At 54.6% G+C, this 23,122-nt stretch overlaps 2 protein-coding genes across 8 annotated transcripts in view; both read right to left on the reverse strand.

Annotated features, from left to right (window-relative positions):
- Nucleotides 1-4,967, reverse strand: LINGO4 (leucine rich repeat and Ig domain containing 4). The gene is made up of 2 exons (XM_059040783.2): nucleotides 4,828-4,967; nucleotides 1-2,429 (listed from the first exon to the last, which is right to left on the reverse strand). Exon 2 carries the CDS (start codon nucleotides 2,414-2,416, stop codon nucleotides 635-637), a length of 1,782 nt encoding a protein of 593 aa, XP_058896766.1. The 5' UTR covers nucleotides 2,417-2,429; nucleotides 4,828-4,967; the 3' UTR covers nucleotides 1-634.
- The window catches only part of RORC (RAR related orphan receptor C), a 25,598-nt gene continuing 6,218 nt past the window's right edge, over nucleotides 3,743-23,122 (reverse strand). For 2 of the 7 annotated variants that reach the window (XM_067036257.1, XM_067036256.1), the window contains 9 exons: nucleotides 15,647-15,732; nucleotides 15,186-15,327; nucleotides 13,422-13,934; nucleotides 13,072-13,193; nucleotides 12,020-12,152; nucleotides 11,748-11,855; nucleotides 11,456-11,566; nucleotides 9,963-10,072; nucleotides 5,129-7,069 (listed from right to left, as the gene is read on the reverse strand). In XM_067036257.1, the coding sequence (XP_066892358.1) occupies nucleotides 6,908-7,069; nucleotides 9,963-10,072; nucleotides 11,456-11,566; nucleotides 11,748-11,855; nucleotides 12,020-12,152; nucleotides 13,072-13,193; nucleotides 13,422-13,934; nucleotides 15,186-15,198 (1,272 nt within the window). In that variant the 5' untranslated portion in view covers nucleotides 15,199-15,327; nucleotides 15,647-15,732 and the 3' untranslated portion in view covers nucleotides 5,129-6,907. Of the gene's footprint in view, nucleotides 7,070-9,962; nucleotides 10,073-11,455; nucleotides 11,567-11,747; nucleotides 11,856-12,019; nucleotides 12,153-13,071; nucleotides 13,194-13,421; nucleotides 13,935-15,185; nucleotides 15,328-15,646; nucleotides 15,733-23,122 lie in introns of all 7 variants that reach the window. The other 5 variants (XM_067036253.1, XM_067036250.1, XM_059041036.2 and 2 more) reach the window with 5 other exon arrangements.

Consider the following 23,122-nt stretch of genomic DNA (forward strand, 5'->3'; position numbering starts at 1 on the left):
GTCACGGCCTTTTGGCAACCGGTTTAATGATGTGACAGACAGAGGCAGGTGGTGGGGCTCATGCACACTCAGTGCCAGTGTGTAGTCTGTCCTCCTCCCCGTCCCACCCTCTTCTCCTTAGCTTGAGGTCATTGGCCCTAGTTCTTTGCACCTAGAGAGGGGACAGAGCAGAAAAGAGAGAGAGAGACCACCTGGTTGAGGAGCAGAGACTCCAAGAAGCAAGTGGCACTTCCCAGCCCCATCTCTGAAGTAATCAATGGCTGTGGTTGGCGATTGGTATTTGTTATTAAGGTATGTGTAGGTGGGTGTGAAGGAAGCCTGGAGCTTAGACTAGCAGACTGAAGGGTTATATTTCCTGCTTTGTATGTGGTGTGGGGAGGACTGGGCTGACTACAGGGTCTACATCTTCAGCTTCCTGGGACCCTCAGGGAAGAGATGACAGTGCTATCCTCAAACTTCAAAAGCACAAGGAGGCAGGCTATCAGGAGGCAGCATTAGCTGCTGGCATGGTGCAGGCAGGAGGTGTGGGAGATCTATGATGTTTGGGACTAGCTTCTGGTGCAAGCAGCCTTGGTTCTCTTCCCCTTTGGTATCTGAAGCTGGCTTGGATGGGTCCCCAGTGTGGAAGGAAAGGTCAGAAGAGCTTGGCAGTGACCCGGTTACCCCCAGAGTTCTTATCCCCAGAGGTTCGGGGTGCCACAAAGTCAAAGGTCATGTGATGTTTGACCCGGCCTTTGCCTTTGCTCCAGAGGGCAATGAGGCCAAAACACAGGGTTACTGAGGTGAGGAAGGGGAGGAAGCCGACTGCCAGCACCATAGCTATGCCTCTGCTATCCAGGAAGAAAGGCCCTGGGATCCCTGGCATGGTGATGTTGGGGTCAGAGAGAGTGCTATTTGGTGGTTCAACTTGGATTACTTCCAACCAGGTCCTCAGGGAGTCATTCCCAGCTACATTGCTGACCACACAGACATAGGCCCCTCTATCCCTTAGCTGCACGGAGCGGATCTCCAGCGTCCCATCCTCCAGGACCCTTACTCTCCCGGCCCTTCCCAGCCAAGCCCCGTGAGGCCTCATCCAGGAGACGATGGGGGCTGGATCTCCATCTCCAGAGCAGGAGAAGACGGCATGCCCCCCCTCCTCTGCAATGACCCATCGTGGCCCGGACTTTCGGATCAAGGCTGGTTGGCAAGTGAAGTGCCCTGGAGGTAGGATGTCTGAAAACTCCCTCAGGCTCTTCCCCTGGACGTGCTGGGGGCCGGCACAGGCAGGGGGGGACGTGCCAAAGTCCAGGCGGCGGCGGAGCCGGAGCAGCCAGACGAGGCGGCAGTCACAGGTCAGGGGGTTACCAGACAGCCTCAGGGTGACCAGTTTGTCTGGAGAAGGGAAGGCTGTTTCCTCCAGTGTCTGAAGGGCGTTATCCGCCACGTCTAGGAGGTGGAAGGCAGTCAAACCATGGAAGGCGTGGGCAGCGATGGAGGTGAGGCATGCCCCTGACAGTCGGAGCTCCTGGAGCCGCACCAGGGGGCTGAGCCTCCGGGCCGGGATGGCAGAGATAGGGTTCTGAGACAGATCCAGGACCCTGAGGAAGCTCAGGTGGTACAGCGCTTGGAAGGGCACCGAGCTCAGATTACAGCGGGTGATGGCCAAGCTGCTGAGGTTGAGCCCAGTCAGGCTCCCAGGCTCCAGAGCCTCCAGAGATGGCCAGTGATGGATCTCCAGCTCCTTTAGCTGCCTCAGCCCTTGCAGCGCCCCTCCCGGCAGCCTCCCAATATCTAATTCTCGGAGCCTTAAGACCCCTAGCGCTGGTAGGCGGGCCAGGGCCGGGCCAGGCACGGTGCTGAGGTTGCAGCGCTCCAGGGTGAGGGTGCTCAGCTTGGCCAGTCCAGCAAAGGCTCCCGGAGCCACAAACACCAGGTGGTTGTCCCCAACCTCCAGCTGCTGGAGGCTGCCTAGCTCCCCGAAAGCTCCATCGAGGAAGAGGACAATCTGGTTGAGGCGAATGTCCAGCAGCGTGAGGGCAGACAGGCCTGAGAAGACCCTGGGGCCCATGATTCGCAGACGGTTGCCCTGCAGCCTCAGGGTGAGCAGGCTCTGCAGACCATGGAAGGCCCCTGGCTCGAGGGTGGACAGCTGGTTGTAGCTGAGGTCCAGTTCCCGGAGCAGGCCCAGGCGGGAGAGCATTCCCCGCTGAAGCCCCCATAGGCGGTTCCCACTCAGGTCCAGGAGCTCGGTGTCCAGCGGGAGTCCCCCTGGTACAGCCTCCAGTCGCCGGTGGGCACAGAGCACCGCCCGGGGTTGGGAGGTGCAGTCACACACAGCAGGGCAGCCGCCGCTGCTCCCCCCAGACAGGAGGAGCAGGAAAAAGATGGGGGGCCACGGGGGCCAGGCTTGCTTTGGAGTAGTGGCCGCAGCCATCCCCTCTTCAGTCCTGGAATAGACGATGACATGGCCCTTTTTGGAAAGTGGCTTCAGATGATGGGGACCCTGGACTTTCCTGGGCCTCCTTAGAGGAGAGAGATATTGAGCTACCCATCTCAGCATGGCCAGCAACTAGGGTGCAGATCTGGGAGGAATTCTGGTGCACACCTCCCTGGAGCCTTCTGGACCTTGTCTTCGAGGACTCTGTACTTTCCTCCCCCTCCCAACCTGGGCAACAGGCCAAGTGTTTACTAGCTCATGGAACCCTAGTCAAGTGGGGAAAGTTTTAGGGGAGGGAGACAGGAAGCAGCAGGGAAGTAACTTTTGAGTTTCCCTACATCTGTGAGATCCAGAAATACCTCAGGTCCCTTCTCCCTGATAGCTGCTCTCCCAATCTCTGCTCTGTCCCTCTCTGCCCAGCCTTCTCCCAGTTTATCTACCCACAGCTTTGTCTATGGCTTAAGGGGGATCATATCCCTGGATCCTGATTGGAGACAGGCATCACCTTGACTAAGTCATCCAAGGCTGGGAAGCATGTGGGCCTCAGCTCTGCCCCCCAGGCTCCACTTACTGCCTCTCTGCCCTCCTCCAGCCTGGCCCAGGGCCTGAGGCCCCAGACTAATGAGATCCAGTCTCCCCAGAACACCTTGTGGACGACAGCCAAGCTGCACATTAGATGTAGCACAGGATGCAGGGGGTACATGAATCCCTCACAAGAACCCCAAGGGCAACCCCACCTCCCCTATAGATGACATTAGGGTGTGAGGGACCCAAGAGATGGCCCAGTTTTGTTGCTTGGTCCTCAGACTTAGGCTTCTCTCATACCCCTCCTTCGTGGTGTTTTGATTCAAGCCCAGTGTGTGAGTCTGAGGGAGATCTCTTGTCCCCTTTGGCCTCTGCTGCCTGAGAAAAACACAAGAGACAGGCTGAGAGCCAGGTAGGCATAGACAAGTGAGGAGAGACAGTGCCTGGCCAGACGCTATGGTGTGGACCAAGGGAGCCCTTGGCTGGCACAGCAGATCTCTGGGCACAGGCTGTGTGCACAGCCTGTCAAAGTGGTTTCTGGGTGCCAGGGGCCTGGGCAAAATCAGGTGGATGACCACTGGAGCCTGACTGAGGTGATGGAGGAGAAGAGGTCCCATAGACTCACCCTGTTTAGTGACAACCGGGACCCCAAGGGAGGGGAGGTATTGGAATTGGCAAGGGATGCTACAGAGATAGGACAAGAGCCAAATGAGGCAGGAGGCTTGTGTTTCTTTCTAGCCGCAGATCCCACTCACCTTTGACCTTTCAGGCCTCAGGCTTTCTGGGCCCTACAGGGTCAGCTTTCTACCCCACGGCCCATTTTCTCCCAGGTGGAACTTAGGAGAGGCAGTTTAAGAGATGGTGTGATTTCTTTCCCTTTATTTCCCACTCTATACCCTCTCCTAGAAGGATCGTTCTGGTGGCTAGCCTATAGCTACTTCAGAGGGCTGTGGTAGTTCAGAAACTGAAGAAAGAGGCCCAAAGAGCAGAGCGATGTAGGACACCATTCTGAGGCTTGGCCATGAGAAAGAATGGCACGGCAGAGGCTGCTGAGCAGACTCCTCTGTTCCCTATCCCAACCTAACAGGTGTGGATGGCATGCTAAGAGTTCTCCAGGCAGAGAAATATCCCAGGCACCCTCATTCCCCTGGTAAGTCCACCTGACAGCTAGCTCTTTATCACTACTGCTGCAGTTCCTGCTCATCCTTCTTTCCTGCATTCAGCAAAAGTGCAGTGAAGCGTGTAACCTAGCTTCCCTCCTTGCCACTCCTGTGAATGTCCTCTTAGTCTCTGAAGCCCGCTGGGCCAGGGGCTGGGGATCTGGCCCCTTCTCTTTAAAGGTCGCTAATGTAATCATAAACTTCCCTTGCCAGTCTCCACGGCTACAGGACTGGCTTCCGGCCACTTGCAGGAAGAGATAGGTGTCAGGACCACTGCTTTCTCTCCTTGTATGGGCTGGGGTCTGGGGCATCACCCTCAAGGAACAGGGAGCTTTCTTCTTCTTGTCTCTATGTGGCAGTCCAGAGACACAGCTGATCCTGGATATCCTCTTTAAAGCAGACCTGAGTGAGGCACAGGGACCTACACGGGGAGCGGGCTCTTGGAGGTAAGATTTCTGGAATATCCACACGGATTGCAGGAAAACCCTTCCCAGAGGTAGAGAGAGCACCCGGGAAATGGAGGGAGGTCTCCTTGGAGTCCTTCCCTCCGGAGAACCTGGGCCATCTTAGTTCTCCCATCAAAGTCCTATGGGGCCAGGATCGATGGTTGGCTGGGCCTGGGGTGGGCACAGACCGTCTAGCCTTGACGGGTCTGGCCTTGTCTCTGAGAACGTTATGGAGAAGGGCAGCTGCAGCTCTGGGACAGGAGGCGGGTGCACTTACCAGAGAAGCTGGAGGGTGGCATCAAGTTGGGCACTGCATCTGTGCGGGGCTGGGGGCCCGTCCCACTCGAGCTGCACCTCTGCCCGGCACCTCCCCGTGCGCCTCTCTCCCCGGTGGCCCCCTGCCTGCCGCTGCTGCTGTTGCTGCTGCAGCGGCTGCTGCCAAGACTGAGGTAGAGAGAAGAGCCACAAAGCATTTCTCCTTTTTTTTTTTTCCTCTCTCTCTTTTTAAACCAGGCGAGAATGAGTCTGCAGCAACCCTGTTGGTGCAAAATAAATAAATAAAGCAACCAGGGAGGGCTGCAGCAGGCGCCACTTCAGGATGGCAGAGGACGGGAGGGAGCACAGAGGGGTGGAGAGGTCGGCGGTGGAAGCTGCTGGGCAGCTCCGCAGGGTCTCTTGGGCATCCTGATTCCCCCCTGCGGAGCTCTGGGGCCAGGCACTTTCCGTAGGGTTGTCTTTCAGTCTCCCCGATGCGGGACAGCTCTGTGCAACCTCTCATTCTAAATGTTCTCTGTGGGTATCATTTGTGGGGGAAGTTCTCAGCCCAGAACACCCGCTGTGGAGCTTAGTGTGAGCTGGCTTCGGTGGGGGGCTCCTGAGGACCAGCTCCCACGCCTCAGTGGGGGACCGCTCAGGGTGGGTGCAGAATCCTCACAGTGCGGACGGCTGGCAGGGCTGGGAACCTGGGTCCTCACGCAGGAATGAGATTGCAGAGCAGCAACACCTCTTGCCTTTGAAGTTGTTTTATAAGGAATGGCACAGGTTAGGGTTTATGTTTACCCTCCCCTGAGAGGAAAAAAAACCCAACCCTCCTGACCACCTGCTGTTTATCCCTCAGAGGAGGGCTCACAGCTATTCATAAAGGCAAGAGAAGTTCTCAGGCAAGATCACGGCTGGAGAAAGAGGTCTCCTTCACCCTGCCAGACTTGGTGGTACCCAGGCACAGAGTGGTGAAATCGCATCTGCTGCCTTTCTCCATAATGAGAGCAGGGCTGGAGGATGGGGCCCAGACAGTCCTCCGAGGGTCTGTCCTTGGCCTTCTGACTGATTGGTGTCCAGCCATCTCTTCTTTTAGGGTTTCCTTTGACAGAAGACAACTCGGGCTGGGATAAAGTTTGGGCCACCCCACGTCTAAGATTGATGAACTGGGGCACCAGGTGAAAATGTTCTGGGGTCCCTCAGGATTGGGATCTTCCCTGAGGCCACTAACTTCCTCTGATCTGTGACCTCAAGGAAGACAGAGATTGTGTCAGATTAAATGCGTCTGTAGAGCTGCATGACTACAGGTTAAGTGTGTGAGTATGTGTTTCACATGTATGTGGACGTGTGTCTCTGATCAGATTTGTGTAACCACTAAAGTCTATTTTTAAAGTGCACATGAGAAGTTTGAGTTCTAACTCTCTGTCTATCTGTCTGTCTGTGATGCTCTTGGCCTTCATCATACCCTATCCTTGTACCCAAATCCCATAAAAATATTATCCCCAGCCCCTCCCTTACCCCCATCCCGTCCTTACCCTCCACATATCTAGTCTTTTTTAGACCCCAGGGTGCCCAACAATTTCCTTGCTGAGCTGGGAGGAAGGGGGAAGGCAGAAAATCTGAAGATCCAGGTTCATGTTATATACAGGTCCTTCTGGGTTCCAGATGCCAGTCTCTGAGCTTGAGGCATCTCCCCAGCCAAAGCCCCCAGGGAAATGCAATGAGGTATTTCAAAGGCCTATTCTTAGCTTCTGAACCCAGAGTTGAGTTCTGTTTGTCCAGGGTGTCCTGGATCCCCCTGTTGTCCTGAGGATACCTAGGTCCTCCTAGAGGTCCTTGTATCCCACCCGAGGTCTCCCAGAAGCTGAGAGGAGCCAGGACAAACCTGAGGCTGGAGATGGTGTTCCTCCATCCCCACCCTCTAGCTCTTGGCCTGCTGCCAGGCAGGCTGGTGGGCAGAAAGCCAGTCTCTGCATTGGCTCACCCCCCCCAAAAAAAAACAGGCAGAGACCACTCTCCAGGGCGCACAGTAAAGGAAAAGGCCAAGGGGAAGGTAAGCCACCAGGCTCTAGGGAAGGGAACAGAGTCCCTCCTCCAGATCACTTGGACAGCCCCTCAGGTGACTCAATTTCAGTGCTGAAGAGTTCCTTGTAGAGTGGAGGGAAAGCAGCTTGGACCACGATGGGGTGGAGATGCTGGAAGGTTTGCAGCTTTTCCACATGCTGGCTACACAGGCTCCGAAGCTTCCCCTTGGGCGGCAGCTGGACATGGGTTCATGGGGAAGGAGGGTCAGTACTACAGCTCTGTCCCCAGAGCAGAGAAGTACCCCATCCTTCCTGGGCTGGGACAACCCTCCTTGCTTTCTCCCTGTACACTTGGCACTTGTGGAACAGCCAGATCCCATTGGTAGGGGTAGGTCTGTGTTCAGGCAACTGGAGGCTAGCGAGAACTGCTATGGGACAGGTATACGTTTTCTGGCTGAAACCCCCAAATGGTGTTCCTGCTACTCCTAAGATGAGCCCTGTTAAAGACTCTCTAACTCACACTTTATGCTTTTATAATAGTGAAATTCTGTCACTCTCTGTTGTATAATGTTACGTGCCTCTTTGCCTTTGTTGATACTGTTCCCCTCCCCTGGAATGCCTTTCCAATTCTTCTGTGCTTGGCTAATTCTTACTCACCTTCAGTGTTACCTCCTCTAGGACTATTTCCCTGGGTTAAGGGCTCTTCCTTTGGGCTTCCCTCTGTGCAGCACTGAAATCCCATTTTAGGAAAATGATCTAATTTGTCTGTCTCCCTACCCTAGATTTAAACTCCTTAGGTGGGGTCTCTCTCTCTCTCTCCCTTCCCTCCCTCCCTCTCTCTGTATCCTCTGTACCTATCCAACTGCTTGCACATGGCAAATGCTCAATAACTGTTTGCTTGGACTAAGCAATTTCCAAGCAGGTACCCAACACTGCAAACAGTAAACCAACACTGCCAGCACTTGGTCGGTGGAGGGGAATCAAACAGGCCCGGAGAGCCATGAGGAGACAGAGGTGGGGAGACCTCACTGGAGAAAGGCTGAGAAAACCATTTATCGTCTGCAGTTTCCTGTATAAGCAAGTGAGGCTTAAAAATACCTCTCACCAGCCACTCCCCTTTCCCCAGCTTAGTTGCCTAGGAAAGGGCCAGTCAGGGAAGAGCAGGCAGCATGGGATCCCTTGAAATCTCCTGAATTCATCCTCTTTTCATTCCTCCTGCTTTATTTTGCATTTGTTGGGGCTATTGCAATAGTTTCATTCATTCATTCTTTCATTCATTCTCAAATATTTGTTGAGACCCTTTTGGCTAGGAACTGTGATGGGCTGTGGTGATACGTCAGTGAAGACAATAAAATCTCTACCTTTATTAAATGTATATTCGAGTGAGGGAGCCAGAAAATAAACATATGTTAGAAAACTTCTTTAAAAAACAATAAAGCAGAGTCATAGGTAGAGAGCTTTTTATATGGGGTGGTCTGGGAAAACCTCTCCAGAATGATGGGATGGAGCAGGCCATTTGGAAAACTAGGGGAAGAACCTTCCAGGCAGCTGGAACAGCAAAGTCCTGAGAAGCAACCAGGCTTGATGTGTTCAAGGAATAGCAAGGAGGCCAGTGTTGCTGGAACGGGTGACTGAGAGGGCAGTGGAAGGAGATGAGGTGAGGAAAGAAGTCAGGGGTCAGGCACATCATGAGGCCAGTCGGCCACGACACAGACCCTAGATTTGATTTTCAGCCTGATGGGCAGCTCTAGGAGCACTGAGAACAGTGCTGTGTGGCTGCCGTAGGACCGACAGGGATGGAGCAGGGGTCCAGTTAAGGAGGCCTCTTTAATGGTCCAAGTGAGAACTGACAGCTAGGGGGTAACAGTGGGAGGTGATGTATTCTGAAGGTGGATCCAACAGAGATTTGCTTTCCAACTGCTCTCTCAGGTTCTTCACCTCCTAATCTATTCTACCAGACTTGAAGTTTATTTAGGGCAGAGCCTGTCATTTAAGTCATTTCTGTATTCTCAGCACCTAGCACTCTGCCTGGCATATAGCAAGTGCCCATTGCTTGAACCGTTACATAAATGGTTCCTCTACACTGGTTCCAAATTAAATTGCCTAAATAATAGCTCTGATGATATCATTCCTCTAGCCTTTGGTGCTCTCCATTGCCTGGAAATAAAGTCTTGACTCTTTAATATGGCCTTGAAAGTCATCTCTGATTTGCTCCTTGACCTAATTTTCAAGCTTGTCTTCTGCTACTTCCCTGCCCCCATCAATCTATCCCAGCTCCTGTCCTTACACTTTAGTCAAAATGTTCCATGAACTATTCTCTGTATATGCATTATCTTGCCTCCTTATTTTTGTCCATATTGTTCCCTAGGCCTGGAATGCCTGCCCCACCCCCTGAAGGCCCGTTAAAATCTTACATATTTCATGGCCTAGTTTAAATGCCACCTTCTCTAGGAAGCATTTATGACCCACTCCTTTTACCCTCAAGTTATTTTTAATCTCTCTTCCATGCTCTCACATTTCCCCAATATCTCTTATTGTAGTACTATATTAAAGGCACAGGGATACAGTAGAAAAAGCCCTGGGATTAAACCTTACATTTATCTCTTATGATTGCATAAACTTGGACAAGTCATTTAAGTTTCCTTATCACTACAGGGAGATTTTAACACCTGTCTTACTGACTGAGTTGTCATAAAGATGAGCATATCTGTGAAAGCACTTCGTTAATCACATTATTATTATATCCCATAACACATTCTCCTTTATCTTAGGGTCATTGGCACACGAGTCTCTTCTTCACAGCAGATTAAAAACTCTTGGTGGGGGTAAGGACGGCATCTCTGTATCTTTCCATTCCACAGTACAAGCAGGTGCTGGGTAAGCGGTGGCTCTATTAAACTGAATTGTTCCTTGGAGGTCCCTCCCAATTCCAGGCTCCCTAACTTCTCATCTTTACCCACATGGAAGTGACTGATCAGTCCCCTTGCCCCCATGCTGTTGCAAGCTCTCTCACACAACTTAGCACTCAAGCACTTCCTCCTCTGGACTCTCAGACCATGGCCCTTGCAAGACCTGATGTCACAGATCTGGCACTGGGCCTGACCTCCTCTGTCCCAGGGACTGCTCCTACCTTTGCCAGGATGCTGTGGCGATGAGTCTTGCAGAGATGATGATGAAAGGCCAGCTCCAGATTGTACTGCAACTGTTCTACTTTCCTTTTCTCTTGGAGCCCTGGCCGGTCTGAAGGAGGGGATGGGAGCATAGCAAGAAAAAGAAAGAACACGGACGTTAACTTCCCCAAAAGGGTGTGTCATTCTGGACATCTGTGATGAATATAGATCTTCCTAGCTGAGTGAGAGTGTTAAGTGTGTGTGTGTGTGTGTGTGTGTGTGTGTGTGTGTGTGTGTGTGTATCTTGGTTTGATAATGGTAAGCTATGGGGCCTTGGGCTGGGCTAGCTTTCTACAAGGAAAACTGGGGAGAGATGTAAGGGATGAGACATTCCAATCTCCCAGTTCCAAGCTGCCCTATCCCTGGTACCCTGATATTTCACATAGCTAATTCAAAGCTAGGCACTAAAACTCTGCTGTGGGGAAGAAAAAAAAAAAAAGTTCTCCCTTCCTCCCCGCCACCTGGCAGGGATGGCCCCAGACAGGAGATGGGCTTTGTGAAGCCACCTAGGTCAGCATCAAGGCCTCTGCAGCAGTCTGTGGCTAACTTAAAGAGACAAACCACCTTTTGCCCTGACTTCATAAAATACCCAGAAGTCATCTTTTAAGTCTTTATTTCCAGTTCAAGGGGAATGTTTAGGTCTCTACTCATTGGCAGAGCCAGAAGACTGATAATCTTGGTGTGCAAACTCAGATTAGCAGCTCAAGCCACTTCTCCAGGTTCTCTGAATCCTTAGCATTCAGCTGGCCCACCAGCCCACTCCATTCCAGTGGAGCGGGCATCCAGTGTCCTGCCATGATGGCATGTTGTCTTTTGTTTTGTTTTGTTTTTCGTTTCTGTTTCTGGCTGCGCTGCGGGGCTTGTGGGATCTTAGTTCCCAAACCAGGGATTGAACCCAAGCCCTCGGCAGTCAAAGCATGGAATCCTAACTACTGGACCGCCAGGGAATTCCCGATGGCATGTAGTCTTGAAATGAGTTCACACAGAGCAGTGATTCTCAAGCTTGGTGGCACATTACAATCACTTGTGAGAGGCTGTTAAAACTTCTGGTGTTCCGGCAGCACCCCAGAGCAATGACCTCAGAGTCACAGCAATCATTTTTAAAGCTCCCCAGGCGATTCCAACGTGCAGCCGCAATGGAGTCACTGACAGGGACTCACAAGCAGACTAATTTCTCCCAGAGAAATGGCTCACTTCCACTCTTCCTCCCTCACGTCTCCCCACTTCTCCAACCCCGCCTGAGCTGCTCTTTTCCCTCTGTCATGCTCCTCTGGATCTTTATTTTAACTCATATTTTTACAGCAATGTTGGGGGGGGGCTCATTCTGCTCTTTAAAGTGACTTGCCAGATTTAACCACAAGCGAAGGTCCAGACTCTTCAGTATCTGTTGCGCCCCCCGCCCCCCCCCCCCCCACTGCCTGAATGTCCTTTACCCAAGCCCAGTGACACTCACTGGCATTGATGAGGACGAGGGCCGTGTAGAGGGCAATCTCGTCCTCGGAAAAATGCAAGGCACTCAGGGAGTGAGAGAAGTCAAAGATGGAGCTGATGAGCTCGCTGCAGCCTGGTGGGGTGGAAACGAAAGAGTGAGCAAGGTGGGTGAGGCCACAGTGCCCGAGGACACCCGCCCCTTGGTGTTTGGAGCAGAGCGGGCAATCTGTCCTGAAAAGAGGGGGCCCTGGGTCTCCAAGCCTTGGATGGGGTTGGCATCGGACTCCTCTCTCTCATTTCCCCCTGCCCCTCACCCAAGGCTCGGAAGAGCTCCATGCCACCGTATTTGCCTTCAAAAAAGACTGTATGGTTGTCAGCATTGTAGGCTCGGCACATCCTGACCAGCACCACTTCCATGGCTCCTGGGGAGTGGGGAGAAAGGCAGGCACACCATCAAACACGGCCAGGAATCTGTCACTGTCTCCCTCAGTGTCCCAGTTCCCCTAAGGCACCTCCCTCCACTCAGCCCTGCCCGTTTCCTCATCTGTCCCCACCGCCCCCAGGCCTGCCTCCTCTCCCTGGGCACCTGCTTTGAGTAGCACGATCTGGTCGTTCTGGCAGAGCTCCATAAAGCCCAAGAGCCTCTTAGCGAACTCCACCACGTACTGAATGGCCTCGGTGAGGCGGTGGGCACAGCGTTCCCACATCTCCCACATTGACTGCAGGGAAGGAGAGGGTCCCACTGTAGCCCTCTTTATGACCCCGGGACAACCCCAAGGCCCTGGGAACCCAGACAGATAAACTGCACGGGGTAGATTCTGAACCGCCACATTCTCAGCACCCGTGTTTTTAGTCTATTCTTAGCACAGATGTGCACTCCAGGTTAATTCCTGTCACTTGGACACACTTACTGAGCGCCCACCAGCCCCTGGCGCAGAGTTAGCTGTTGTGGGGAATTAACAAACGTCTGAGATACAGCTTTGCCCTCAAAGAGTGTTCATCTTTTTCTCTTTTGTTTTTAAGAGCGTGCATCTTGTTGAGGTGACTAAGACATACCCAAGTTCAGTACCAAACAAGTGCTTTTAGCGCAGGAGGTGTTGTCAGAGTGACAGGAGGGAGAGAACAAGCTTTGGAGCCCGATGGATCTGAATTTGCCTTCAGATCCACTACTTTGCAACAAGGAGTAAGCCTACGAACTCCTCTGAGCTCAGTTTCTCGGTCCATTAAGAACAGAGATAGATGCCAGCCTCATAGGTTGGTTGTCCTTAGGGTGAAGGATAATTTATGTAAAGCGCTCAGCACAGTGCCTGGCAGAGAAGGAGCGTTTAACAAATGCTGCTCAGGATTCTTGACTCTTGTCGTCATTGGTGGAGGAGGAAGGCGCTTAGGCTGAGGTCTGTTCGCCAAGGTCGGGGGGATGGGGGAGGTAGGATGAAGGCCGCATAAAATGACCACAGGCAGGAGCTAAGGAGACGCTCTCGTCCATCTACTAGGGTGCATACTTAACAGCGGTACCCACTGTGTCTTTCTGGGATACCCTGCCTCGCCCCAGCCCACTTGCGTGTGCAGGTGGCTGTCTCTGGACCCCCCAGTGGTGGTGGGAGGTCTTCCTTTCCCCGCGCGGTACCCTGGCCTCACCTTCCTCTGGTAGCCGGCCACCTCCTCTCGGGAGAAGACGGTGGAGCGCTGTCCGAGCAGGTCCTCCAGCCGCAGCTGACACGTCTCTCGGTAGGACTTACAAACGTTCTGCACCAGATGCTCTGGGGCCGGAGGAGGAAGAGGAAAACAGGGGCTCGATCTCAGCCAGCTCCTACCCTTCCCATACAAAGGGCACTCCTCTGCCTGGCCTAGCCCTGCTCTGCCTCCCCCCCAAGGCCCCTGTGCACGTCTGGCTTACATGGGGTGCTGACTAGGGCCCCTTTTCTTGGAAGCCCCTCCCTTATCTTCCTCCCCCTCCCTCCTCCCCAGCTACCTCCCCAGGGGCTCACCAATCTCCGTCAGGGAGGCATAAGGTGCCTCTGGGGTGCTGCGGAAACTGGGACTGAAGTAGCTGTCCGGGCCCCGTCCTGGTTCCCCAAGTCCAGGGTGCCTGGGGTCCCCGAAGTGGAGTCCACACCTGTCAGGGGCCGGCTGGCTGCCTGTGCCATAGCAGTTCTCTCTGCCCTCGGTCTTGCCCCGCTCAGGGCTGTATTCCAGGTGGTATGAGGCCCCATTGAGCCCAGCCTTGGCCAAGCTGTTGGCGTAGGAGGGCCCGCAGCCTGGGGCTCTCAGGAGACTGGGGGGACAGGCTGAGGCCTCCGGCAGGTCAGGCGAGGAGCCCAGGGGCAGCTGCCCATCTGGGAGCCCCAAGGTGCAGGCGAGGGGGTCTGCTCCTTGGGCTCCTGCAGGAGGGGTCTTGGCTGCTTGTTCCCTTTGCTGCTGTTGCCGCTGTTGCAGTTGTTTCTGCACCTCAGCATGCAGGCTGTCCCTTTGCTTCTTGGACATGCGGCCAAACTTGACAGCTGAAAGAGGTTCGGGGATCAGGAGTTTTTGAGGGGGGAGGACAGGGTACAGGGCAGAGTGAGTAGGCAACTAGATCATCACGGGATTAACTTGCAGCTCCTTGAATAGCTGACTCCAAGCAGAGCTTCTCCAGTCTTGCCCGAGAGCCTCCCTTCAGGACACTTTTGTTCAAGACCTCTCCCACCTCTCACTCTGGTTTGCTTTGGGGCTCGGTGCAGCCCAGACATTTCAGTCTCCCGGGCAAACTCTCCTGGCTTGAAACCAGCTTCTACTAGTGGCAGAATTCAAGCAATGAGTCCTGACTGAGGGCCCTGGCCTCCTGATATGGGGCTGGGGGTGGCTGAGTGGGGGGCCTCGAGCTGTATTGGGGTCACCGCGCCTGTCTAGGAGGGTCGGAGGAAGAAGAGAGCCGAGAACACAGGTCTCCCTGTGGTCAGGCCTGCAGGCTCCCTGGTGACCTAGATACTCACCACAGCCCAACCCAGGCTCCGCGGCTTGTTTCTGAACATCCTCTTCTGCTCTCTCTTTCCTGCCTTTTCATTTGCCCCACCACCCCTCCCAGGTGTGGGGACACAGCCCCTCGCCGCCCCGCCTGCCCCTTTGCAACCCTGCATGTTTCCTTTCACTTTGTTATTTTGGGCGCTGAAAAGTGCTGACAGGCTCCTTCTGGCTCCTCATCACCTCAGGTCTCCCCCAGCCCCGGCCTGGGCTCCTCCTGTGGTATTGCCGTAGGAGCGGTTTGGGGGCTGCGAGGGGGCAGTGGCTGAGGAAGGTGGAGAGAAGCCACCAGGAACAGCCAGCCTCCCCAGCCTCAGCCTTCTGGGCTGTTCTCAGGCCAACTGTGGTCCCATTGGCAGCCACCGCTCCCTGGCCCAGGCTGGGGATGGGGCACTAGGGAGGGAGATGGAGCTGGAACTGTAGCCATGGGGCAGGAGGGAAAGATGTGGAATGCAGATGGGATCTGGGTCACAGGGGAGTCGGGTGAGGAAACTCCACCCCGAGGAAGGAGAAAATGAAGAGTCTGGGACCTTGGGGAAAGGAGGGTTGTTGTAGCAGAGCCTGAAGCTGGGGACTGTGAAGACCTTTGATGAGGGTAGCCTGCCCACTGCCTCGGTGAACAGTGCAAGAGACAAGGGCCTGCCAGAGGGAGGGACAGAGCTCTTGAAGGGAGTTCTAACCCCTGTCTGGCACAGCAGGTCAGGCTGCCCCTCTGGAGACTGAAGCCCCAGGGGCTGCGCGCTTGGCCTCACCGTCTCGGGACATGCCTAGGGCCAGGCATTTCTGTAGGCGGCAGTGCTGGCATCGGTTTCGGCTAGTGCGGTCGATGGGGCAGTTCTGCTGACGGGTGCAGGAGTAAGCCACGTTACACTGCTGGCTCCGGCGGAAGAAACCCTGGGGAAGGCAGGTGGAGACCAGGGCTGCTGATCTGGGCCAGGCCCAGCTCAGTCCCAAGTGCCTGCAGCCCGCAAGCTCTAGCCCCACCTTTTCCAGATCTTACACGACGCCTCAGTTTTCTCTCCTCCATTGTAATCTGTCCTGCAATCACTTCCCTAGTTGAAGACAAGGCCCTCCTGTGCGCAGGGCTCTCCAGGCAAGGTGCCACCCGGGCAGCTCCCTAGCTGTCTCAGGAGACCAGCCCTACAGGCAGAACAAAGGCCACCGAGCCCCCTCTCCCCATCTCTGAAGAGACTGTGTATGTGTGTGTACTCACCTTGCACCCCTCACAGGTGATAACCCCGTAATGGATCCCAGATGATTTGTCCCCACAGATTTTGCAAGGGATCACTTCAATTTGTGCTAGAAGAGGGAAAGAGCAGAGGTCAGCCCAGGAACCTTTGGTGTATCCTACCGCCTATACCTTGGGGGCAGATACAGGGACATGGTTCTTCCCCTGCTTCCCTCCCCCACTCCAGCTTGCTGTTTCCCTCTTGTAAGACAGATGAAGGAGTGAATGCCAAATGCCACTCAGCAAAGTGTCTGTGGAGGCTGGTTTAGTTTCCCGGGCTGGCCAGGGGTTGTATCAGTTCTAGGGGGGCAGAGAAAGCAGCTGCAGAGGCCACCTGTTCAGCCCTTCAAGATGAAAAGCTCTAGTTGCCTCCCTCTTGCCTGGGGACCTAGGAGTCCTCACGGCTTCACAACACCTGCTTCCCGCCCAGGGGGCTTCCTCTATGCCGCCCTCCCCCACTGGGGCTCGGCCCACAGGAGCAGATTGTGGGGCATGGTGGGAAGATGTGGTCCACCAGGCAGGAGGCACCTGGGGGACAGGTAGAGATGCCAGCCACCCTCAGCTGGGCCGTGAAGGCTCAGGGAGGGGCTGTGCAGAGACCAGGGACCGAAGGGGGCAGGGTCCACTGGGTGGACCCCAGAGAGGGTAAGGAGAAGCCGAGATGGAGCCCAGGAAAGTGGGGTCAACAAGCCCGCTCTGCCGGATGTCTGAGAGCCAGGGAGCGGATCAAACAGGCCTCCTAGGTTCCTGGCCCCAGAGCAGAGGGTGGCTGTGCGTGTCTCCACGTATGAGAGTGTGCATGCTTATGTGTGTACAAGGGCCTCTGTGTCCAACTGTGTGCGCACAAATCATGAAGGTTAACACTGGCTGGGACTGCAGACCATCAAATTCAACCTCTTTTTCCTTCACAGATGAAGGAATAGGCCAAATGAGATCAGGTGGTTGGCCCAGGTTCATACCGCTAGTTTACCCAGGAGCTGGGTCTATATCCCAGTTCCCCATAACTTTCCATTCGGCTGTTCTGTGTATATGACTTTTGGGGCACACACATCCGTGGGCATGTTGCATGTTTGAAGGGGTCCTCGTGTGTGTGTGTGTGTATGTGTGTACACATGAAAGGTACATGTGGTTCGTGAGCCAAGAGGCATGTCTGCTTGAGCCAGTGTGCACACGTGCATATTTGTTAGTGTTTGTTCACTGGCTACCAGGACACCCCTCTCTCCCACTGAGCTCACTATAACCTATCTCCCCGCTCCCTTCACTGTGGTTGGTTACTGGCCCCAGGTTTGCCCCATCCTTGTCAATGCCCATAGCTCTCTGCTGAGTTTCAGGGACCAGGCATTGGCCTTCCCCCAGCCAATCTTTGAAGGCACTGGGCAGAGCTGGTGTCCCTTTTAGGTGTTTTCATCACTCCTAAGGGCATGTGGGTCTCTCCTCTGCCATTGGTGACCTGCTGCCTCCCCTACGAGGGGGCATGCCTGGGGTGGAGCACGTCATAAATTGGTCTAGGACCATAGCCCCTTCTCATCTCTTCCAAGGGTCAGAGGAAGCAGCAGCCTGCCTATAGGGCAAATCCACAGTCCTGTGGACTCTCCTTTGGTCCAGGCCTGGACCCTGGTTGCGTGTAGGACCTGCTGTGTGAGGTGGGGAGGGTGACCATGGCTCCGTGGCACTCCCTGAAATATTGTTTCCATCATCCTTAAACCATCATCCCCTCAGGCTAGCCTTGAGCTGAGTCAGAGTAAGCAGCTGCCTTCTCACAGGGGACGGGGTGCATAGGTGTCTCAAGTCCCTCCATTAGAGCTTGAGCCTTCTCCTCACCCCCCAGCCCCACTAGTCTGCCCAGCACCCACACAATAGGCTGTGATCATCCAGGACAGACAGCAAGGGAGCTTTCAGATTCTTTCCAGTAAATTAAGAGCAGATTGGAATGAATGGAGGGAAGAGAGAACAAAGGGGGGATTGGGTACTTGGAAAAGGGGCAGAGAATGTGGGGGCACATGCACATCTAGCCACTGGATTCTCTGGGTCTCAGTTCCCTTGCCAGTAAAAGGTAAGCATAGCCTTCACCACCTGTCCAGTGGGTGATGGGCGGTAGCACCGTGGGTATGTGGTATCACCTGCAGAAAGCGCAGCGCGGTCGAGAGCACTGTGTGTGCTGGCTACCACCAAGCACAGCAATGGGCGCAGAACCCAGAAGGTGTTTGAGGCCCAAGAGAAGTGCTTGTGCCCTGTGGAGTCTGCTCTTGCCTCTCCCCAATGCATTTCCTCTCCAACACTGTGGGATCTCCCTCCTCGGTGGCCTTAAGCCCAGAGAGGGCAGAAACCAACATGGGTCACCCAAAAAAGTAAGCGGGAGGGAGAGTAGGCCAAGCCACAGTGGGAACTCGGGCTCCAGCCCAGTCCTCAACCACAGGCCTCCCTGCCTCTTCCCTTCTCCAAGAGCCACATCCGTGTGCGTGTGTGAGCTGACCACACGGGTAATTCAGACACATCTCTCTGCCCCACAGCCTGACTCACTGCTGGTCCTGGCCCTAGGAACCTCACAACAGTGTCACCAAGACCTCGCCCTTCTCATAGGATGATGTGGCCAGCCACAAACCACCTTCACAAATACCCATGTTTGGGGGACACCAGAGTTTAGACCCCAGCCACCAGGCCAGCCACTCCCCCATGCTCCCCAACCATAGTCCGAGACAGAGGTACACAGTGAGGCACGCGCACAGGGAAGGAGACAGGCACATAGGATCAGGGGTTTCGGGGTAGAGGGTCAGACCCTCTAGCCTCTGAGCTAGAAAGACCAAGAGTTTTGGGACCCGGAGACCACAGAGACAGACCCAGAGAGAGAGAGAGAGCCGCAGAAATGCAGAAAAACCCACACTTGTGTCCTGGGCCCATGCCCAGCCCCTGGTCCTCTCAGCACTGTCAGACCCTCTTATCCTACTCCTTCCTCCTGGCCCTGCCACCTGTCCGCCTCCCCCACCCCCCCCAGCAATGCCATCTACCCAAAACCTCAAAGAGAAAGTACCGGTGCACATGAGTATGACTTGTGGAGGAGGGGAGGGGCGAGAACGGGAAGAGGGGACTGGCCGAGGTGGAGGTGGGGTGAGCCAGAGCTGAAAAACACCTCGGATACCTCACCTTCAAAACCTCCCCCTTGAGCCCTGTCCCTGAAGCAGCAGGTGGTGGGAATGCAAATTGGGGAGGGGAGCTGAGTAATCACAGGATTACTCAAGCTGTTTCCCGGGAGCCTGGCCTGCCAGGAACTTACCATCTAAGGGCCTGACAGTGCCAGGAACTAGAACCAAGCCGAGGTCAGGAACGTCTAGGCCAGCCCCTGCGGCATGGCTCCCGCAGCAGCCCTCCCTCCGCCCGCCCTCCCTCCCTGGCTGCTTCGGGAAGATCTTTGTAGCTCACACTGTAGCTCTCTCCCAGGGCCCACCAAAGGAAACCCTCCAATTCCAAGAAGGGAGAAATGCCCCTGTGCACATGATGCCTCCTGAAACCACCTAGTGACTGCGTGACTCTAGACCTCTGAGTCTTAAACAAGATCACCTAGGGAGCTTGTTACAATGCAGGTCCCTACGCAGCAGGTCTGAGGGGGATCCAGGCTCTCCATTTGAACAAGCTCTTGGTTGGTGCCCAAGCTTGCTGGTCCTCACCCTACCTTTCTGAGTAACAAGAATTTAGTCCCTCTTCCTGTTTATGCCTCTTTCTGGGGCATAAGGGTGGGGTTGGTGGTCTCTTCCCCAGCTCATTCTTGTATCTTCTCTGCCATCCAGTGTGACCTCTAAAACTTTATTCTGACATGGTACTAGGAAAAGAAAATGAATCTTTTCTGGACTGCCTCGGGGATTGAAGTATCCCCAGGGAGCTTCCCCTGAGCACCTCCTATGTGGGGAAATATGGTAGAGACAAAGTAGGCTGTCCCCCCTCCCTCCAGCCTCCTCTAATCTCACCTTTCTCACAGCTGCGAGATTCATTGATAGGGCTCTTTGAATGCATCCAGAGCCTGGCCCTGTGCCACCTTAGGAAGCCAGCCCTGGGCCCTGTCCAGGTGCCCTACGCCACAGAGAGGAAGTGGTGGGAGCAAAGGAGGGGCTGCAACCCAGGGGGATCTCTCCCCCCAGCTCTGGTAGAGAAAGGATGCAGCCAGAGGAACCCTGGGGTCCTCATCTTCTCCTGGTGCCCCATCAGTCTAAAGCTAGGCTTTTCCTCTTTTCTCTTTCTCTCTCCTTTTCTCCGATGGATGTTGATTAAGGGGGAGTAATAAAGATAGACATCAGCACTGGCTGAATTCTTATTCTGTGCCAGGCATTACATACATTTTTCATTTAATGATCACAGCAATCCTGTGAAGTAGGTACTATTTGTATTGTCCCCATTTTACAAATGAGAAAACTGAGTCCAGGGGAGAGTAAGTGGCTTGACTAAGGTTACACAGCCAGAAGTGGCAGATCTGGCATGTGAACCCAGGACTCTGTAACCTGAGAGCCAGTGTCCCCAGCCATTGAGCCATATACTCTATAAGGATAAGACACCCAAATGCAGTGGGCAGAATGGGATGGGGGACTAGGTTGCCCGCTTCAGGGGAAAGTGTGAAGTGAGGGGGTGGGCTAGGAACGGAATTCAGGGAGGACACCCGTGGAACTAAAGCCAAGACTCGTGTCTAGTCTAAAGATCCAGAGAGACGTTATTCCCTCTGTCCCACACCTTCTGTGGTGTCAGCCCCCTCCTGCCTTTACCCTTGGCTTCTAAGGCCAAGGAGGCACGGCTCGCCCATCCCACCAGAGCTCCTGACTTGGGACTCCTCGGGAGACCACAGCTCCCTTGGGGTGTGGACTGGCTTTCACACATCTTGGTAGGTCTCTCTGCAGGAACGAATGAGTGAGTGAGCAAGAGGCATGCATCTCTTTTCTTAGCTTAGGGCCCCCTCACCCCACAGCCAAAACTAGTCCCTCTCCTCCCACAGAGACCACAGCTCTGGCTAGGGAACCCCTGTGTACCCCAGCCTGTCACTAGCCTCCCTCCTTTCTCAGCTCTCAGTTCCCGCAGCTTCTGCAAAGCTGGAAACCACGGAGGTGGGCTCCGCCACAAAGAGCAGGAGGGGGAGGGTTAGGTTGGGGGTCAGGAGAGAAGCAGTTGTACCTGGTGAATGCTCCTCCCTGCCCATGGTGAGAATTTTCTGCTGATACACCCAGATCCCAGGCTGAGAAAGTAGTGAAGCTAAAACTCAGGTGGGCGAGGGAGAGTCTGGGGTTTTGAAAAGCCACGAAAGACAGCCAGCCACCTGAAACCCCCCCTCCCTTGGTGCCCTGCCACCCCCGCAGTCTGGGACAGGAGAAAGGAGGGGAAACAAAAAACCGAGTGAAAACAACCAGTGGCTGGGGGGAGGGCATGAATCACCAGGAGGAAGCTGTGAGGAGTGGGAGCCCAGACGTCACAATCAGTGGCCTTCCCGGCCTCCGAGCTGCATCTCCTCTCCAGAGTGCCTCTGCTGGTGCAGGGGACCAGTGGACCCAGAAGGACCCTGGCTCTGGCCCCGAGGCCCCTCCCTGTCGCCGTCCCTCCTCCCAGATAGACATCTCCATCCTTTCTGAGCCCAGAGTCCCAGGGAGGGGCAGCATTGCAGCAGCAGGAGGAGTGGAGATTAGATCTCAGAAAGGACTAGTCGCTGGAGGATGGGAGGAGACCCCAGGGCTGCCTTTCTTGGAGAGCTCTTAGCATGGGAAAGTCCCCATTCCCTGTTTGAGGCAGTGGCTTTGGGGGCAGGGGAGGGGGAGGGAGCCCCTGGGAGGGGCAGCCACACCAACACGCACATTTCATTGTGGTGGGACGGGCTGGGATGCTCCCAACATCTAGGGCCTTGGGCTGGGAGTGTTTGGGAGTCCCGTTAGGAATGGGAAGAGAGGAAAAGGCGAAGGTGCACCAGTGATGTGAGGAAGGAGGGGGCCTTTGTAAAGTCCTCAGATGGCCCTGGACTCTCAGGCTGAGGTCTGTGGCACCCGGGAACTTGGACTTCTTTCTGGCCCACGGCTCCTCATTATCATGACCAGACTTGAGAAAGATCAGGGCACAGCAAAGACAGGCATGCAACCTCGTACCCCTCATCCTCCCACCTCCCCATCAAGGCTGAAGAATGCGAATGTCCGAATGTCGGGGCCTCTTGTCTATTGGCTCCACGCTGGCCTGGCCGAGCCCCAGAGTGAGCTGAACAGGGCCACCCTCCCTCTGGCTGGCTGGGGAGTCTTTCTGGCTAATGGACATTTCCTCTCTACTGACCAGCAGGTTGCCATGGCAGAGAGCCTGTATCATTCTTTCAGAACTTCTATAAATCCCATGCCTCCCACTTTCTGCCTTCCTAGACCTGATCAATACTCAGTGTCTCCCCTCTCCTGCCAGCTTTCTTTCCTCTCTGTCTCTCCCTGCGTCTGTGTGCCTTTTCCATCTTTGCACTCCAGTTCTGTCTCAGGCTAGACACCACAATGTTTTGACTCTCCTGGCATTTCTCCAGTTATATCTCTATCTGGACATCACTCTCTCCCCATGTGTTTCATAGATCTTTGTCATTTGAGTTTGGCCTCTGCATCTCTCTTTATTTCTTGATCTATTTCTGCTCCTTGTGTGTCTGGCCCTTGGGTCTTTGGGTGTGTCACAGTGCCAAGACCCCAGTGCTCTGCCCACCCCAGCTAAGGTCAGAGAACATGGTGATGGCTGGTACTCACTAGGGGGTCAGGGCAGTCAGATAATCTGGGGCTATGAGATACCCAGGGATGTCCAAGTGAGAAGGACCAGGGGTACCAACCCCCAGATTGGAGGAGACTCCTCTCTTGCCTACTGCCCAGGGGGATATCATGTAGAGCTGACCAAGTGTCTCCCCTGTCTAGTCCCAGGGACTCCTGCCCTCCTGCCAGGCTCTGAAGCACATCTGATCATTGCTTCCCAGGGTGGATTTGCTGATTTGAGACCGTTTCTGCGAAGACCAGTTTGCTAACCTTTGCTGCTAATGGGAAGAAGCTAGAAGGGAAACTGAAGCCCCAAGAGGACCTTCTTCTTGTGGAAGTTTTTGGCTCTTCTCCTCACCCCTCCTGACCTGCCCCAGCTCATACACATGCACTGGAGTCTCTGTGGAAGTGAAGTTCTTTCCTTTCCTTGGCCACCTCTCTGTGTACCCTCTGGGAGAGCTGAGTTTCCTCCACTACCCTTGGAGGTGCTTAACTCAGAGACCAGCGCTCTCTCCTTGGTCCCGGGCCCTCAGAACTGGGCGCCTCCCCAAAGTTGGTTTTGTTTTGAAATTCAGCTTACTTGTTTTACAGGAGACAAGGGCCCAATGACTTGCCTAAGGCTACAAGGCTTGTCTGTGACAGAGGTGGCACCAGAACATGGTCTTTAGACTCAGCCCAAGGGTCTTTCCAGGATCTAATATGGCCTCTCTTTTGTGGGTTGTGGGAAGAGCCCAGG

The sequence above is a fragment of the Kogia breviceps genome, chromosome 1, assembly GCF_026419965.1.
Source record: "Kogia breviceps isolate mKogBre1 chromosome 1, mKogBre1 haplotype 1, whole genome shotgun sequence".
Classification (NCBI taxonomy): domain Eukaryota; kingdom Metazoa; phylum Chordata; class Mammalia; order Artiodactyla; family Physeteridae; genus Kogia; species Kogia breviceps.